General features: G+C 35.5%; 2 protein-coding genes across 7 annotated transcripts in view; both read left to right on the top strand.

Annotated features, from left to right (window-relative positions):
• CDC27 (cell division cycle 27) overlaps positions 1 to 20,362 on the top strand; it is a gene marked incomplete at its 3' end in the record, with an annotated part of 57,801 nt that overhangs the window by 7,108 nt on the left and 30,331 nt on the right. For all 6 annotated transcript variants that reach the window (XM_079134957.1, XM_079134953.1, XM_079134956.1 and 3 more), the window contains exons 2-4: positions 2,277 to 2,352; positions 11,484 to 11,631; positions 13,483 to 13,608. In XM_079134957.1, coding sequence (XP_078991083.1) covers positions 2,277 to 2,352; positions 11,484 to 11,631; positions 13,483 to 13,608 — 350 coding nt within the window. The remainder of the gene's footprint in view (positions 1 to 2,276; positions 2,353 to 11,483; positions 11,632 to 13,482; positions 13,609 to 20,362) is intronic.
• On the top strand, positions 4,709 to 6,001 carry LOC306658223 (nucleophosmin-like). The gene has a single exon (XM_079134990.1). It carries the CDS (start codon positions 4,802 to 4,804, stop codon positions 5,672 to 5,674), a length of 873 nt encoding a protein of 290 aa, XP_078991116.1. The 5' UTR covers positions 4,709 to 4,801; the 3' UTR covers positions 5,675 to 6,001.

The raw sequence follows: 20,362 nt of genomic DNA on the forward strand, positions 1-20,362 counted from the left end.
TTGAACTGCATCCCCAGCCCTTTAAAATGTTTTATTTTGAAACAGGGTCTTGCTACCTTGGTGAGACTGACTTCAAACTTGTGATCTTGTGACCTCGAACGTGGCCTCTTCTACTCTTAGCAGCAGTAGTGTTTCTTAAGACACTAACACTGTAGTAGTCACTAAAATGTGAAAGAGAAAGGACCTTTTTTAAGTTGGTAACTTGTCCATTTCTCCCTTTTTTTTTTTTTTTCTTTCTCTCTTTTGGTACTGGAGATCAAACCAGGAGTGCTTTACCACTGAAGCACAGCCCCAGTCCTTTTTATTTTTTGAGACAGGGTCTTGCTAAGTTGCCAAAACCAGCCCAGAACTTGTAATTCTTCTTCCTCCGCCTCCTGTGTCACTGGGATTACAGGTGTGCCCACCACACCTGGCTCCTTTCTTTTAAATACTTAAATTTAATTCCACAAATATTTATTAAGTACCTATTATTTCTATTAGGTAACATATTGAGCTCCCATTACCTAGACTAGATTTTCAACTTATATGTAAATGTATACCAAACCCCAAATTTATACTATACCACATGGAGGCTGGGATTGTGGTTCAGTGGTAGAGTGCTTGCCTAGCATGTTTGAGGTAATGGCTTGATTCTCAGCAACACGAATAAATAAATGAATAAAATAAATAAATGTCTATCAACATCTAAAAAATGTTTTTTAAAATTAATTGGAGGCTTTTATTTTCTCAGATTAATAAAAAAAATTTTAAAGTTTGACAATGCATAGTGTACATAAGGCCGTGGAGTAAATACAAACTTACTGTTATTTGGTATATAAATTAATGACTTTTAAAAATGATTTGACATTATTTAGTAAAGATGGACACATTCAATAACTCAGTAATTTTATTCCTAAGTATATATCCTAATTTGGAGAGCTCCTTAAACATGTACTCCAAGAAATGAATACAGTAGTGTTAGCTGGGCACAGTGGCACACACCTGTAATCCCAGCTGCTCCAGAGGCTGAGGCAGGAGGATTGTAGGTTCAAAGCTAACCTCAGCAAAAGCGAGGTGCTAAGCAACTCAGACCCTGTCGCTAAATAAAATACAAAATAGGACTGGGGGTGTGGCTCAGTGGTCAGTGCCCCAGAGTTCAATTCCCCTTACCAAGAAAAAAACAGTGTTTGTTGCAGAATTGATATAACTATCAAAAAAAAAAAAAAAAAACCCTAGAAATAACTCAGATGTCCATATAAAAAATATTTTGATATCTTTAGACAATAGAGATTATTTATTCAGCATTGAAAGTGAACAAACTCCAGCATGAATTTTCAAAACAAATATTGGGTTTTAAAAATAAATCACAGCAGAATACAGAGTAGGGTTATATTTATTTAAAGATGAAAAACAGGAAAAACTAAATGTATTGCTGCTTAGGAATGATAGGCACAAATGTATCAAATTAGGAAGAAAGGGCAACAGAATTCAGGGTGGTAGTTTCCTGTTTAAGGCCAGAAGTTATGTTATTGACATATGCTGGAGGAGCCCATAAGACTTCAAAGATAGTTGCTAATATTTTATTTCTGGAGCTGAGTGGTTAGTACATGGATATAGATAGTTTTGATTATTCTTAACTTAAAATGTCCTATCTCATATATATACTTTTATGTTATGATCCCTGACTCCAACAGAAAAAGCAAAGTTCATATGGATTAAAGATTAGTCCTATGATAACTTTACTCATTTATTTTCCAGTCTGCTTTCTTGATGGCTGAGAATTAGGTGGGTAATAGGTGGGGAAGTTTTTGTGGGAGGATGACATACATTTGTACATTTCCTTCATGTATATCATGAAAAGTGGTTGAAAACCACTGCTGGTAAAAGCATGTCATTTAGTAGGGTAAGCAGACCCGTAAACAGATAACTGTAATATATATGAATGTTCTACTGAAGAAGTAAATGAAAAAAAGAAATGGCTAGAGGTTAGTCAGGAAAGCTTTATGGAAATACATGTTATTTAAGCTAGGTCTTTAGAAAGAAACTTACTAGGGAAGGTTGGTAAGGGAGCCGACACTCCCTGATGAAGAAAAAGGATGTGCAAAGGCACAGAAGCCTAAAAGTAATGCAAGTTGAGTGAGTAAACGCAGATATGTCAAGAGTCATACATACTGTGGAGTTTGCTCTGTGGGCATTGGGGTTTATCACTTAATTAAGGATATTTATGTTCAAAGCTCTGTGCTAGTAGTAACTTTGAAACCATATGTATGTGTATTTGTTTTTTCCTTCACTTGCAGGCTGCGATATGGCAAGCACTAAACCACTATGCTTACCGAGATGCAGTTTTCCTGGCAGAGCGACTATATGCAGAAGGTTTGTAAATTTTTATTTATATAGAACTATAAATAAAATGCATGAAATTCCATCACTTTTATGACTAACGAGATTCTTAGTATCACTCTCTTGTTTTTTTCTTTATAATTGACCACTAGTTCATAAAAACTTTACTTTTTATCTATGTGGTTCCCTTTGTTTATTTTAATAACCATAGAGTTGATTTAGGCTTACAGACTGATATACTTAATCATTTCTCAGTTTTTAGGATTTCTTTCCCTAGGTTTGTTTTTTTAAGTAGAGTCTGTTTTCTGTAGCTAAGAACATGGATTTAGAATCCATAGCTATGCCACAAATCCTAATCCTGTCACTTAAATATACATTTTTGTAACCTCGGGAAAGGTATATAATGTCTGAGCATTTCAGGTTTTTCATTTATAAAATAAATATGGAATTATGGAATTGAAAAAGTAAACAGGATAATGTATTTAAAGCACTTGGCACAGCCATTTAACTTGGTAATGAATGCTCAATAAACCTTTTGTAATGTGTTTTGTTTCTGTCGTTAAATTATTATTCTTTTGCTAAGACGGTGATATAGATAATTGTGACTTTTATATTTAACTTTTTTATTCATTTGAACTCAATCAACTTTGACATTTTATAATTTCTCCTATTGCTTCAGTAGCTGGAAAATTGTCATTTTACAACTATACTAAATATATGGTTCTTGGTACATTAAAATTTTTCAAAGAATTTATAGTAATATATTGAGTAAGATAAGAGCCAAAACTTCTTTTATATTATTACTTAATTTATTAAGTAATGAAGCCCACATGACATTTTTTAAAATATTTTTTAGATGTTGGTAGACCTTTATTTTATTCATTTATTTATATGCAGTTCTGAAAAATCAAACCCAGTGCTTCACACATGCTAGGCAAGTGCTCTACCACTGAGTCACATTCCCAGTCCCCCACATGATATCTTACTTATTTTGGGGGAAGGTTGTTTTGTTTGAGGGGGGTGGGGCATTCTGGGGATTGGACCCAAGGGCACTTTACCACTGAGCTACATTTCCAGCCCCCCCCCCTTTTTTTTTTTTTTTTTAATATTGAGACAGGGTCCTGCTGAGTTGCTTAGGTCCTCAGTAAGTTGCTGAAGCCGGCCTTGAATTTTCGATCATCCTGCTTCAGTCTCCCAAGTCGCTGGGATTTCAGGTGTACACCACCACTGCACCTGGCTCTTATTTGGTTTTATATTAAACTTCTTAAAATATTTGGCTCTGCCGCTAGAATCTCTCCTCTTTTCCATTAGTAAATTTTATTTCTTTTTATATTTTGGCAGGGGAGAGGTCAGTTACTTGGGATTGAATCCAAAAGTGTTCTACCTCTAAGTTACATCTCTAACCCTTTTTATTTTATTTATTTATTTATTTTATTTTTTTTGCGGTGCTGGGGATTGAACCCAGGGACTTGTGCTTGCAAGGCAAGCACTCTACCAACTAAGCTATATCGCCAGCCCCCTTTTTATTTTATTTGGAGACAGGGTCTTGCTAAATTGCCCAGTTTGATCTTGAACTTGTGGTCCTCCTGCCTTGACCTCTTGAGTAGTTGAGATTCAGATGTACTACTGGGTCATCTTTTCTGTTTTAACTCAATAGCATATCATTTTATAATTAACACTTTATATTCTTTTGATATTTCTAAGACATGTCTCCCATAATTGCTTTTTTTTCCTTCAAAATTCATGTTTTAATAAGAAGTCTTTACCCTTTTTGTAATTTTATTTTTCCATGTGCACTTTCTTACTACTTTGAAATTACACAAAGGCTCCTGGGGATGTGGCTCAGTGGTAGTGTACTTTCCTAGCAGGCACAAGGGCCTTTGGCATCAAATCTCATTACTGGAAAAAAAAGAAAAGAAAAAGAATGTATAGCTGAAATTATGCAAAGATTTGATCAATGATGACCCTGTAACCATATAAATCTATAAATTAATTTAGGAACTGTTGACATCTCTACTATATATACATATACATGTGTGTGGTATATTGGGTATATAAATGCTTTTATGTACATGTACAGACCAGAAATAGCACTATCTTCTTTTTATTTGTTTTATTTCATTTTTCTACTTTTCATATTGTTTCCATTGGATTACTTGCCAAGAGTTTTTATTTTTAGTTTGTAATGTTTGCAGATGAGCTTTTTTTGTGTGTTTGTTTTGTGTGTTCCAGCATGAATTGATAGTTCAACCTTTCTGCCTCTTATTTGGATTTTTCTCTAATAGTAAGTGCTTAGTAACTCTACTGTAACGATATAGAAGGTGAGTATTAGAGGTTTGTTAGGCATTTGTCACAAAAGGAGAAGAGATAAGAATATTAAAAATACAGCCCTGGCGTGATTCCGTCCTGCGCGTCTCTTCTCTAGGGCAGCAGCCTATTTTCCGTCCGCCTTCTCTCCCACCTAAGTGCATGCTACCACCCCATGGAAGATTTGATGGACATGGACATGAGCCCCCTGAGGCCCCAGAACTATCTTTTCGGTTGTGAACTAAAGGCTGACAAAGAGTATCACTTTAAGGTGGATAATGATGAAAATGAACACCAGTTATCCTTAAGAACGGTCAGTTTAGGGGCTGGTGCAAAGGATGACTTGCACATTGTTGAAGCAGAGGCAATGAATTATGAAGACAGTCCTATTAAAGTAACATTGGCAACATTGAAAATGTCTGTACAGCCAACGGTTTCCCTTGGGGGCTTTGAAATCACACCACCTGTGGTCTTAAGGTTGAAGTGTGGTTCAGGGCCTGTGCATATTAGTGGGCAGCACTTAGTAGCTGTGGAGGAAGATGCAGAATCAGAAGATGAAGAGGAGGAGGATGTAAAACTCTTAAGTGTGTCTGGAAAGCGATCTGCCCATGGAGGTGGTAGCAAGGTTCCCCAGAAAAAAGTAAAATTTGCTGCTGATGAAGATGACGACGATGATGAAGATGATGATGAAGATGATGATGATGATTTTGATGATGAGGAAACTGAAGAAAAAGCTCCAGTGAAGAAATCTGTACGAGATACTCCAGCCAGAAATGCACAAAAATCAAACCAGAATGGAAAAGACTCAAAACCATCAACACCAAGATCAAAAGGTCAGGAATCCTTCAAAAAACAGGAAAAAACTCCTAAAACACCAAAAGGACCTAGTTCTGTAGAAGACATTAAAGCAAAAATGCAAGCAAGTATAGAGAAAGGTGGTTCTCTTTCCAAAGTGGAAGCCAAGTTCGTCAATTATGTGAAGAATTGCTTCCGGATGACTGACCAGGAGGCTATTCAAGATCTCTGGCAGTGGAGGAAATCTCTTTAAGAAAATAGTTTAAACAGTTTGTTAAAAATTTCCGTCTTCTTTCATTTCTGTAGCAGTTGATATCTGGCTGTCCTTTTTATAATGCAAAGTGAGAACTTTCCCTACCGTGTTTGATAAATGTTGTCCAGGTTCCATTGCCAAGAATGTGTTGTCCAAAATGCCTGTTTAGTTTTAAAGATGGAACTCCACCCTTTGCTTGGTTTTTAAGTATGTATGGAATGTTATGATAGGACATAGTAGTAGTGGTGGTCAGACATGGAAATGGTGGGGAGACAAAAATATACATGTGAAATAAACTCAGTATTTTAATAAAGTTAAAAAAAAAAATACAGACAGGTGGAGCTCAGTGGTTCATGCCAGTAATCCCACTGGCTCAGGAGGCTGATGCAGGAGGATCACAAGTTCAAAGGCAGTCTCAGTTCAAAAGCAAAGTGCTAAGTAGTTCAGTAAGACCCTGTCTCTAAATAAAATACAAAATAGGGCTGGGGATGTGACTTAGTGGTTGAATGCCCCTGAGTTCAATCTCCAGTACCCTCCCCCCAAAAAATAAATAAATAAAATAAAATAGATATATATATAAATAGACAAGATGCGGGTCAGGAAAAGTTAAGACAGAGGTGGTTGATAAGAAAGAACAGAGAGGTCAGGGCACCAAAGTTGACATGAGGTCTAATTGAGAGATGTATGAAAATAATGCTGGAGGGGAAGATCATAATCCACACCCAAAATTCTTTCATTATTGAAGCAGTGTCCTGAGTTCAGTAGCTGAGACTTCTAAGGAGAAGATATGAACCTCAGAAGCAGGTATTTCACAAAAGGACTGGAGTAAAACTTGGGGATAGTCTTGAGAAGTAAAGTGAAACCTCCTTATCTTACCCTGAGGTTAACTGGTATATGAGGAAATTAGGTTTCCTTTGAGAGTGTAGTGAGGCCTGTGGGAGAGAATGGGAGTTAAGTGAGAAAAGTGGGGAAGAACTGTGCGAAAAGTTTGAAGTCCCAATGAAGACTGAGAAGGAAGGAGTGATTTAGAAAGAAGATAGATTACCCTCTTCCACTTAATTGTGCAAGAGCAAGGTTTATCATAATCTCTTTAACTATATTTTCGTCAATACCTAGGCAGCACCAGTTTTGCTGTGTTATAGTTCTAATCTTTTTTTGAATTTGTTTATTAGAATAGGACTGGGGTGTAGTTCATTGGTAACTCTACTTGCATAGAATTTGATCCTGATCACCACAAAAAGAAAGACAAGACTATGCAGTTTCTTTTTCATTACAATTAGGCTCCTAAAGATCGTGCTCATTTAGAATTCAGATGATTGGATTTTGCCATTGAATTAGTAGCAGAATTTACAGATTAGTCCACATAAAGCTTTAATCCACGTGCTATGAGTGCATGATAAAGTGCTTGACACTTGGCAAGTTACTCAGTATATATTAGTATTTCTTCAATACAGGACCTAACCACTTCATTTAACTGTGTTTCTATGAGAGAAAATTTTAGAATTTTAGTACAGTGAGAGTAGATATCATCACTCAATAAAAACAACAATAATTCTACCATTTATTGAATTCTGACTGTATTCTAGGTAACCTAATATTATTTTATTTAATCTTTCATAACCCTATAAAATGGACTTTGCTATTGCCTTTTTAAGGTGAAAAAACTTGAGACCATTGTCCACAGGTGGTTACTGGTTCTTTCTTATTCTTTCTGATTCAAATTTATGAAATCCTTGCCATTCCTCTGATTTGCAATCATAGTAGACATCACTAGTTCATCACAGTACTCATTCCACTGAATCAGCCTCAGAATTCTTGTCAACACAGAGGGCATTCTTACTCAGTGAAGTCTGTGCAGATTCACTGAAATCCAAGAAACTCAGATCTGAAACACATCCCAAGCATTTTGAACAAGATGTGTTCAACCTGCGTACATGGGGTTTAGCAGTATGTATGGTTTCATGTATCCACAGAGGGTCTTGGAATGTATCCCCCTTAGATAAGGGCGACTACTATAATGAAACATGTATAACAAATCATAGATAACTCCATAATGTTGTGCCCTTAAATACATACAACCTCCAAGTTTATGATAGAGCAGCCAGCAGAGTGCTCTCACCTAGAAGAAGTTTTCTATAATGTTTTATTTTATTTTATCAAGGCTATGTAGAAAAAACCTCAACAAATTTTAAGTGTTGACAGAACTGGTCCATTTTAGAAAAGGTGCTCATTTATATTATTAATCATCTTGCAGCACTGATTTTTTTTTTTTTTTTTTTTTTTTTTTATGTTTAAAAGCACTGAAAGGGTCTGGGGTTGTGGCTCAGTGGTGGAGCACTTGCCTAGCATGTGTGAGGGACTGGGTTCGATTCTCAGCACCCATATAAATAATGGAGGTCTATCAACATCTAAACAAATATTTTTAAAAAATCACTGAAAAAGTCATTCTTCTTTCTTTTTGATGGAAATGTATCTGAAGGATTCAAGAGTCTGCCCCTGTTAATTATTTTGGACTTCTGTTCAAAAGACCTTTCCATTTTTGAAGCCTAGCCTTTTTGTAAGAAGAGGAGTTTCATTAGCAGGAGAGAAGAAAAGGAGAGATTAAATTTGATCAGGGACTGGAGTTGTAGCTCAGTGGTAGAGTGCTTGCCTGACACGTGTGAGGCACTGGGTTCAAGGCTCAGCACCACATATAAATAAATAAAGGTCCATCAGCAACTAAAAAAATACTTTTAAAAAATTTTGATCAGTGCATGCTGTATAGAAATATCATACTGAGTAACATTAATATGTACAGTTAATACATGTTAATAAAAAAGAGAAGCTTCAGTAGATGTCTGCAACTTCAACAGTGCATTCTGAAAGTGTTTTTGTGTCACTGTTTTCAATAGTAGTAGACTCTTTCATCATACCATAGTTTAACAACACATGATTGACTTCTCAATATTACTTTAGGAGTGACTTTGCAGTCATTGCTCACTTTATTCATAATTATTAAATATATTATGGACATTGTATTTCACAGTCCCAGACCTTGTTTCCAGATCTTGTTTTGATCTCTGTACATTAACTAGCTTGACCATAATTAGCCTTAGAATTTTTCTGACCTTGGCATTTTAGGCAGCTACTATCAATTGAGTTTACTGGGCTAGATGATATTTATTTGTCAATCCTATTCAGTAAACATACATCTGCTTTTTAGATGCTTACTACTGATTCACTAGTTACATTTTTGTACTAGTTAAGTTTTTTAATTATAGGGAGCCTTAGAAACCACCATGTTTCTCACATCAAATCAGGTTTTTCTGAATTCACTTCATTATCGTGTTTCCTTATTTCATTTTTAAGTTTCACCTAAACTACCAATCCATAATACCATTTGAATATGTAGTTTTTAAGTTATTACACTTTAGAAAATAATTGTAGTAGAACACCAAAATCACACACACAAAGGATAGTAGATTATCTTTATGTTGTTAGGGAATTTTACTACAGTGAAAATGGACCTACGCATAATCAAGTATCGATAAACAAAACATTTGGTAAAGCATTACTGTGTCTGGAAGTTAAACTATGAGAGCCATTGTTTATCAGTATAATCAATAATTTTAAATATAGCAATAAGAAACCAGGTCGTTAGCCAGGCTAAATGGCGTATGCCTGTAATCCCAGTGACTTGGTAGGCTGAAGCAGGAGGATTGCAAATTTGAGGCCAGCCTCAGCAATTTAGTGAGGACCTAAGCAACTTAATGAGACCGCGTCTCAAAATTTAAAAAAATAAAAATGAAAAGGGATAGGGTTGTGGTTCAGCGGTAAAACACCCTGGGTTCAATCCCCAGTACCAAAAAAAAAAGGAACCAACCAGGTCTTTGCTAAAGCTGGAAGAAATCACACTAACTCCTATAAATTAGCAGTTGTAGATCAGTGAAATTAATAATTTGTTCCTATTGCAGCAGAGCTCCTCAATCATTTTTTGATCCTATATCAGTAATATGCCATATTTGCCAGATTTTATTTACTACACATTATTTTTACACTATTTCTTCATGGAAAATCACAGGCCAAAGAAGCATGGGGGGTGTGGGCGTTCCTTGCACATGTATATAATGAAATACTTACAAGAGTAAAATATCAATTACTTTTTTATCCCAAATCTTGGAATGAAATGAACTTTCCTGGAAGATGTGGCAAGTTTGTCTCATGCTTTAAAACAGTGGTTCTAAAACTTTAGCATACTACAGAATCACTTGAGGAATTCATTAACATATACTACTGGCTCTTATAACCCAAGTTACTGATTTAGTGGGTCTGAGAGCACAAGAATTCATATTTCTTTTCTTTTTCTTTCTTTTTTTCTTTTTTTTTTTTTTTTTTTGGTAAGTTATAGGTGGACACACTACCTTTATTTTTATGTGGTGCTGAGGATCAAACCTAGGGCTCTAGGGCTTCACACTTGCTAGGCAAGTGCTCTACCACTGAGCCACAATCCCAGCACAAGAGTTCACATTTCTAACACATTTCCAAGTGTCAATGAAGCTGGTACAGGGCCTATACTTTGAGAACCACTGGTTTATAAAATCTTTCATCCCACTGGGATTATTATATAAAAGCACAAATTTGTGGGTTTTCTTTAGAATCCTGTTTTTGTTGCTTCTATAGATTCGCATCTGGCTTGGTTAGAAGGTTGTGAAGACTGGTTTAGGAGAGATATAGAGTAAATAAGAGGAGGAAATGCCACATTTCATGAAGGATGAGGCATTTCCTAATACAAAGAAATAGGACACCAGTTGTTAAGTAACTCAGCTCTTACCATTGGATAGCAATATTAGTGTTACTATAAAGTCCGCCAGTTTAGATTTTTTTTTCTTTAAACTATCTTGAATATAATTTGGTGTTGTAATATATTTTATTTTACTTTTTAAAATTTTTTGGGACTGGGAATATAACCCAGGGGCATTATACCACTTTTTTTTGTACTGGGAGGGTCTGGTTAAGTTGCTAAGTCAGACCTAAAAGTTTTTATCCTCCTCTTAGCCTTCCGAGTCTCTGGAATTATAGGCCTGTGCCTATACCCTACGTAAGCACAAGTTCCTGAGTTCGATCCCCAGCACCCAAAAAAAAAAAAAAAATATATATATATATATATATATATATATATCTTTTAATGATCTTTTAATATAGAAATTATTTCAGATTACTAATGAGATTTATTTATCCTTAGTTTCCCGCTCTAGTGAAAGTTGACTTCTGTTCTCCAAAGGGTTATTATAGAAATATTATCTAAAAACAAAATGCTTGCCATCACAGTGGCGCATGCCTGTAATCCCAGTGTCTCAGGAGGCTGACGCAGGAGGATCTCAAGTTCAAAGCCAGCCTCAGCAACTTAGCGAGGCACTAAGCTATTCAGTGAGAACCTGTCTCTAAATAAAACACAAAATAGGGTATGGATGTGGCTCAGTGATCGAGTACTCCTGGGTTCAATCCCTGGTTACCCCCCCCCCCCAAATGCTTTACTGTAGTCAAAGGCTGAAGGTGGTATATGTGTGTTTCTTTCATAAGGGTTTACAATAATACTATGATTTTCTTCGCTCTCCTTGGTTCCTTATGGAAAGTAGATAAGAATTGGAAAATGAACTTTTCTGTCAGCAATATATTTCTCAATAATTCAAATTTAAATTAATAATTATTGTTTTGGATGAAGTAACATGCCTAATTTTTTTGTACCTATTGTTTATTGCCAAATAAATTGGTTATCATTCAATATGCTGAACAATGTCCAATTTCCTTTTTCTTTTTTTTCTGTTTTTAGTACACTCAGAAGAAGCCTTGTTTTTACTGGCAACCTGTTATTACCGCTCAGGAAAGGCATATAAAGCATATAGACTCTTGAAAGGACACAGTTGTACTACACCACAGTGTAAATACCTGCTTGCAAAATGTTGTGTTGATCTCAGCAAGTAAGTTTTTAAAGCTTTTCTAATTTTGTTCTTTTTATACTATAGAATTTTGGATAAAGTTCTTCTGACAAATTAAACTGTGATTGATCCTCTTTTCTCCTTTTTTAGTGGCAGAAATCTGTTTAGTAACATTTGAAACATTTGCACTGTTGTCTATCACATTTTTGTTATAGAGAGATTTCATTGTTATGGTGAAACAGTTTACTTTTGGAGAAGCTCAAGTTATGACTGTTCTTAATCAGTTTCCAAAATTATCACAAATATCATTTCCTTTCCTTTGCTTTCAGTGTTAGGCCACTTTGAATAAGCCTCAAACTTGATGGTTCACTGAAGGATAATGTGCCTTGGTGGTTGTGTAATTTCCTTTCAAGATCCATTTTTATCAGGGGAAGCGGGGACCATTGCATACCCTTTTGAAGCAAGGGCACTTACACATTTGTTGCTTATTTACAGTTAAGTCAGTTGTCCTTATTCCAAATCTGGAGGCAGCTGGAGAGATAGATAAATCATGTTCTGTTAAAACTCTTCTCTGCTGTAGAACATGGAATAATGATAAAAGTAGCTAAACAGATATTTGTAAAAGCCTGTGTGTATTTTATTGTTAAATTAGAGGATTCAAATGAGTCTCAAAGTCATGTATTTATAAATTACTATATTATTTTTCCAGTGACTAATGACTTGTTAATTAAGGATAGCTAAAATGGCTATAAAATTTCTGGAACATTTGTTACTAGATTATTTTGAATTCCAAATATTTTAATGTTTAAATCTTAAAAATTAACTCTCTTAATTTGCCAATTAGTCTCTTAAGCCAATTTCTAAATTGATATTCTTATCCCATTTATAAATGTTTATATGTGTGTGTGTGTGTGTTTGTGTATTTATATACACACGTGTATGTTTGTGTGTTATGTATAACAAATTGGGGGAAAAATTCCAGTGACATTGAAAAGATGTATTCAGAATATGCTATTAACCTACTTGAGAGTTTTCCACATGGTGATTTTAATTAATTATTTTTAATCAAAAACTTTAAAACTTAAACAATTACAAACTCTGGCATGCCAAAAATATATAATGAAACCTGGCAAATTTTTATGTTTGGAGAAAATTTGTGGGTTTTTTTTTTTTTGTTTGTTTGTTTTGTTTTGTTTTTTTAATCAAGAAAACACAATTGAAGCCAGGCACCGTGGCACACACCTGCCTCGGGAAACTGAGACAGGAGGATCGAGAGTTCAAAGCCAGCCTAAGCAAGTTAGCGAGGTACTAAGCAACTCAGTGAGACCCTGTTTCTAAATAAAAAGTAGAGAAAAGGGCTGGGGATGTGGCTCAGTGGTTAAGTGCTCCTGAGTTCAATCCCCAGTACCAAAAAAATAAAAAAGAAAGAAAAGAAAACACAACTGACAAAAAGAGGTGAAATGCTACACAGATTTCATTCCTAAAATGATTGAGGCTATAAAATATACAGTTTTTAATTAAAATGTCAGTCTTTTTTAATTTGCTGGTACCTTCTTATTTCAAGGAATTAGAGAATTAAGAGCCACCATACTTGTTAGTTAGTAAAGAACCATTCATATTTCTCCCCAGTAAAATTATCATCTTCTATTTCTTTTGACATGAGTAATAATTTTATTGCTTGGACTAGGTTTCTACATATAGAAACTAAATTTAATGACTTCAGAAACTTCAGAAGAAACCGCAATTTTAAAGACAAAAATTTCCTGCTTCCCAATAATTCAAAGTACGATGAACTTTTACTTTATATTTACGACATATATTGGTCATGAAGGATGTCTTCATGAAGTGCTTTTTATATTGATATATTTTAATCTGTAAATTTATATTTTGAAGGCTCGCAGAGGGGGAACAGATCTTGTCTGGTGGAGTGTTTAATAAACAGAAAAGCCATGATGATATTGTTACTGAATTTGGTGATTCAGCTTGCTTTACTCTTTCATTGTTGGGACATGTATATTGGTAAGTAAGAATGATTCAAAGTATCAGAAATGTTTTCTGTATGAGAATGCTTTGTAGTTTAAAAAAAAAAACTATGTTGATCTATGTGTCAGATTTTTTTTTAATTTATTTTTTTATTGTAAACAAATAGGATACATGTTGTTTCTGTTTGTACATGGAGTAACAGCATACCATTTGCATATTCATACATTTACATAGAGTAATGATGTTTGATTCATTCCGTTATTTTTTTCCTTCCCCCCCATCCCTCCCACCTCTCTTTTCCCTCTATACAATCCCTCCTTCCTCCATTCTGGCCCCCCTCCCACCCCCCATTACGTGTCATCATCCACTTATCAGTGAGATCATTCCTCTTTTGGATTTTTTGGCTTATCTCACTTAGCATGATATTCTCCAATTTCATCCATTTGCCTGCAAATGCCATAATTTTATCATTCTTTATGGCTGAGTAATATTCCATTGTATATATATATACCACAGTTTCTTTATCCATTCATCAATTGAAGGGCATCTAGGTTGGTTCCATAGTTTGGCTATTGTGAATTGAGCAGCTATGAACATTGATGTGGCTGTATCTCTGTAGTATGCTGATTTTAAGTCCTTTGGGTATAGGCCGAGAAGTGGGATAGCTGGGTCAAATGGTAGGTCCATTCCAAGTTTTCTAAGGAATCTCCACACTGCTTTCCAGAGTGGCTGCACTAATTTGCAGCCCCACCAGCAATGTATGAGTGTACCTTTTTCCCCACATCCTCTCCAACACCTATTGTTACTTGTGTTCTTGATAATCGCCATTCTAATTGGGGTGAGATGGAATCTTAGTGTAGTTTTGATTTGCATTTCTCTTATTACTAAAGATGGTGAACATTTTTTCATATGTTTGTTGATTACTTGTAGATTTCTTCGGTGAAGTGTCTGTTCATTTCCTTAGCCCATTTGTTGATTGGGTTATTTGTATTCTTGGTGTAGAGTTTTTTTGAGTTCTTTATATATTCTGGAAATTAGTGCTCTATCTGAAGTATGATTGGCAAAGATATTCCCCCACTCTGTAGGCTCTCTCTTCGCATTGCTGATAGTTTCCTTTGCTGAGAGAAAGCTATTTAGTTTGAATCTATCCCAGTTATTGATTCTTGCTTTTATTTCTTGTGCTATGGGAGTCCTGTTAAGGAAGTCTGATCCGAAGCCAACAAGGTGAAGATGTGGACCTACTTTTTCCTTCTGTAAGATGCAGGGTCTCTGGTCTGATGCTGAGGTCCTTGACCCATTGTGAGTTGAGTTTTGTACAGGGTGAGAGATAGGTTTAATTTCATTCTGTTGCATATGGATTTCCAGTTTTCCCAGCACCGTTTGTTGATATGTGTCAGATTTAACTTGACTGAATAGTACAAATCTTCTGCTTTCTTGACCTTGTTAAACCAGTTAAATAGTAAAGAAGTGGATCCCATTTTTTACTGTCCACTTACCTTTAATGATAATTAACTTCAGCAGCACTGCCTAACAACTGAATACACACAATGTTAGTTTTTTTGTTTTGTGTTTTTCTGATGTTAAATATCACTGCTTAACAATAAAAAAAAAAAAAAAGAAAGAAAAAAAATCACTGCTACTCCTTAGCGGCTTGAAGGCAAATTTCAGTAATGAAGAATAACAGTTCCCATCTGGTATATCATATAACAGTTTTGAAGTATGTCAAAAGAAATCTTTTATAATGACAGTTGAAACAATAGTGATTGCAGAAATAGTTTTTTAAATCTATTAAAATTAAATTTTCAAAAAAGTATGAAATCAAAGTTACTACTATAATAATATTGATCTTACTCATTTTCATTCTGAAATACTTCTGGAGTAGTGGGTGGAGATGCAATTAGGGTAATAGAATTTGCTCATAACTGCCCAAGGGAGCACTTTGTATATGTAAATATCATCTGTTGTATGAGAGAAGTAATTGAACCAGAATATCTAAAGAACCAGAATAGCATTGTTTTAAGATAAATTAAGGTTAGTTTGAATATTGCTTTAAGGAAAAGAAATTTTGAATATGGTTTTTTGTATATAATTAAGTTATTTGGCTGAATTTGAGTGTTTGTTTTTTAGGTGTGGTAGCAGTATATGTAGCCATTGATGCCACTCTTGAGAACAAGATTAAGTAAAGATATAATAGCACTGTACTTCTGAGCTACAACCCCATTTTTTTTTTTTTTTTTTTTAAATTGAGACAGGGTCTCACTAGATTGCCACATTGACCTTGAACTTGGAATCTTCCTGCCTCAGGTGGGATTAGTGCATGACCCTGCCTGTCTTCATTTAGCTTAAAATAAGGGATGTGTGTGATGAATTTAGGTCATGCCAACTCTGCTTCTTCCCTATTTTTTCCCTTTGTTACTGGAAATTGAACCCAGGGATGCTTTACCGCTGAGCCACATTCCCAGCCTTTTTTTTTATATTTTATTTAGAGACAGACTCAGAATTGCTTAATGCCGTGCTAAAGTTACTGAGGCTGGCTTTGAATTTGAAATTCTCCTGCCTCAGCAACCCCCCCTCAGCGACTGGGATTATAGGCATGTGCCACTGTGCCTGGCACTCACCTGGCTCTATTGTTGTTATTCGTTCAAGATATTTGGAGATCTATCCCACATTATAGCTAGACACAGTACTTGACACTGGGAATATAAATATAAATGACTCACAGTCCCCACTCTCAAAGGTTTATAATAGAACACTAGGAAAGAAACAGTTAACAAAGTTTTGTAAGTTTTTATTATCATAATAAAAATATGATAAAATTCAAGCAATATTTTGTTTGAAAAATAGAATAGTAATCAGTTCTTACTGATTAAGAACTGATTGCTTGGTTAAGAAGAGTAAGATGGTAACTAGGAAAACTTGATAGAAAAAGTAAAATTCTAACACTTCTTATCTGTAGAGTGACTTTTAAAGGAAAGTAAATGTTTGAGGACTATAAATTATTTGAGGGGAGTGATATGTAACTGGAAGTAAAGGATTTGTGAAAGAAATAAAAAATTTAATATTCTTAAAAGCACCATATCCAACTAGGCACAATGGTAAATGCCTGTAGTCCCAGCAACTTGGGAGACTGAGACAAGAGGATCACAAATCCAAGGGCAGCCTTAGCAGTTTAGCCAGACCCTGTCTCAAAAATACAAGGACTGGGGATATGACTCAGTGTGGTAGAGTACCCCTGGATTCAGTCCCCAGTACTGCAAAAAAATAAAGGTACCAAATCATTGACCATTATTAAAGGCAAGTAAAAACCACCATGAAATACTACTATATACCTATTAGAATGGCTAAAATAAAAACTTCTGACAATAGCAAGTGCAGCTAAGGACGCAGAGCAATGGGATCCCTCTTTTGATAGGGATGATACATATATCATAACAGCTTATTTGTAAAAGACCCAAACTGGAAACAACCCATACTTCAAAGAGTGAATGGATAAACTAACTATTTCATATTGTGGACCATTGTACTCAGCAATAAAGAAGAATGAATTATTAGTGTGTACAGTAACTTAGGACACCATGGCATTGTGGCAAGTGAAAAAAACCAGTTCCAAAAGTTTACATACTGAGTGATTCCATTTACATAGCATTATTGTGATTTAACAAAATTATGGTGATGGAGAACATGAGAGATTTTGAGAGGTATGTGACTAAAAGGATAGCTGAAGGAGTTTCTTTGGGACATTGGAACAGTTCTATATCTTGATTGTGGTGGTAGTTACACAGATGTATAATTGTGATAAAACAATATATCTACAAATGAGCACATATAAAAGCTGCTGAAACCCAGATGAGGACTTGTTCAGTTCACCGTATTATCCTAATGTCAATTTCTTGATTTTGATAATTCTACTGTGTTTATGTTAGATGTTATTATTAGGGGACGTTATCCACGGAAACTCTACTACCACTTTTGTGACATTCTTGTAAATCTAAAATTATTCCAAAATAAATTTTTAAAAAATAAAGGAAAGTTTTAAATTTAAATTTTAAAATTGTATGTATGTACTACTAATTTTTTTTTTCTTTTGCGGGGTGGGACGAGTACCAGGGATTGAACTCAGGGGCACTCAACCACTGCGCCACATCTCCAGCCCTATTTTGTATTTTATTTAGAGACAGGGACTCACTGAGTAGCTTAGTGCCTTGCTAAGTTGCTGAGACTGACTTTGAATTCCCAATCCTCCTGCCTCAGCCTTCTGAGCCACTGGGATTACAGGTGTGCTCCACCACACCTGGCATAGTAATTATTTTTAAATAAAATTATTAATAAAGTTCTTGAGGGTGCAGTTGAACCAAGTCCTGAGAAAAGTGTGGTGTGTATGTGTAAGGCAGTTTCCAATTATGAAGATGGAATTTCTTTCCCCCTTCTGAGAAATAAGAGTATTTTTGTCATAAGGATGATTAAGTATCCAAAGTGGAATAATCCTGTCCCAGAACTGAATTTTCATTTTAGTTATGATATGGCTATCTTGTGACCAAAATTACATCCTGTAATCTAAATATGTGCATATTATAGTTTTTTAGGTCGTCCTTTCTCTCCCATATTTTCATCACAAAGGGCCACCTCTTAAATTTTCAGACTCTTTTTCCCTGAACAGAATGTTTCGTCTTTGTTTAAATCAGTGTTAGCCTACCACTTTTCTGGCCTTTTAAATAATTTATACAGTCCTCTCAAGGCAACTTTAAAAACAATGAATAAAAGTGTCTGATTTGTGTTATGTCATACAAAACAGGCATCAAGGCTCCTTGAAAACAGGAAGGGGGTAATTTATAAATGAGAAATATTTAATTCCTGTGCTCAGAAAACACTCAATTGCAAGGGAAAATGCAGGGGGAAGAATCAGCAGACTGTGATTGAGGCTAATTAGCATGAATTGAAACATGGAGTGTTAGGAATCTATTGACAGTTAAGGTGAGAAGCAATATAGATCATAACAGTGAAAATAAAGAAGGAACTTTAAGCCAGGGGTAAAATAAAAGTACATGAATTAAGGCCATATTTCTGTTTGGCTATGAAGGTCAGGGAAGAATGAGTCAGTGCTGCCTCTAAGTAGGTTTTTTGAGTGTGTGAACTTATGATAATAGTGGTTTTCCTAGTGCACACACCATGCCCAGCTCAAACCTCTCATCTTTATCATATCACTTATCCTATTTTCTACTCACTTGAAAATTTTAGAAGTGAGGCCGACTAATATCTAAGGGGAGAACAGATTTGGGGAGAAAAGATTAATTTGATTTTGAACATATGAAGCTTTAAATAAGGAATTAAATTTTGATGAAACTGTCCAACAGGCAGAGGAAAGGTAAGTTTGAAGTCAAGAAAGTAGATTTAGGAATCATTTATTGAAAAGTTTCTCACCAGAAAAGGGTTTATCAAGAAGGGGACTGAGACAGAGGAAATGTCTTTATTTCAGAATTACAAAAGAAAATAATAAAAGAAACAGTCATACAACTGTTAGAGGTTTAGTATAATCCTCAAGCACTGACTTTTTACTGTATTTTCCTTGTCATAACCTTATATTAAAAAACAATTCCTGCCAGGTGTAGTAGCACACACCTATAATCTCAGTAACTCAGGAGACTGAGGCAGAAAGATCACAAGTTCAAGGCCAGCCTTAGCAACTTAGTGAGGACCTAAGCAACTTAGCAATACCCTGTCTCAAAATTAAAAAGTAAGAAGAGCTGGGGATGTAGCTTAGTGGTAAAGTGCCCCTAGTTTCAATCCCCAATACCAAAAAATAAGAAAATTTAAAAAAATAATCACAAGTATTGATTTACCACTTTTAACCCTGTTACTTTTAGAAAATACCCTTTTTTTGTATATATACCTTTTCTTTATTTCCTATTTTTAGGTTACTTTTCTACCCCTGGTAGATGATTAAATAGTTTGATACTTTGTGACATATTTTCCCTTTAAGAAATTTCATCAGAACAATGTTAGGCATGGACTCTGACAGAACTTACATGCATTTTCCCAGAAGTCTGTCTCCTATTCCTCCTTCCCTCTTTGTGTGTGTGTGTGTGTGTGTGTGTGTGTTTAATGTGCCCTAGGCATGACATATCTGTAGCCACCAACACAGACATCAAGATAGAATGAACAGAGTACTATCTTCTGTTTTGCCCCTGACTGCTATGAGAGTAACACCACCAGTCTGGTGTCTCTTTGCCCATTGCCAGGGTGTTGCCCATGTGTTTATTAACTTAAGTTAGACAAATAGGGCAGGACACAGTGTCTTGTGCCTGTAAACCCAGGGATTTAAGAGACTCAAGCAGGAGAATCACAAGTTCGAGGCCAGCCTCAGCAACTTAGTGAGCCCCTGTCTTAAAATAAAAAAAAGAGCTGGGGATGTATCTCAGTGGTATAGTGCCCCTGGGTTCAATCCCCAGAACACCCTGACCCCAAGTTAATTAATTAGACAAATATGGGAGGCTAGAAATTCTTCAACTGGAGGGGGTTTTGTTGTTGTTGTTGTTGTTTCCCCCCGACACACCTGTGCTGGGGGTTAAACCTAGAGGCTCACATATGCTAGGCAAGCACTCTGCTACTAACACTCCCACCATCCCTATCTCTGTTTGCCTCTGTTTTTCAGACAGGATCTACTTAAATTGCCCAGGTTGGCCTCAAACTTTCAATCCTGCCTTTGCCTCTCATGTAGCTTGGAACTCAGGTGTTTGCAACCATACCCATCTCAAACTTCTAATGTTTGTTTTATCATTTGCCCTGTTTTCTA

The sequence above is a fragment of the Sciurus vulgaris genome, assembly GCF_902686455.1.
Source record: "Sciurus vulgaris genome assembly, chromosome: 3".
Lineage (NCBI taxonomy): Eukaryota > Metazoa > Chordata > Mammalia > Rodentia > Sciuridae > Sciurus > Sciurus vulgaris.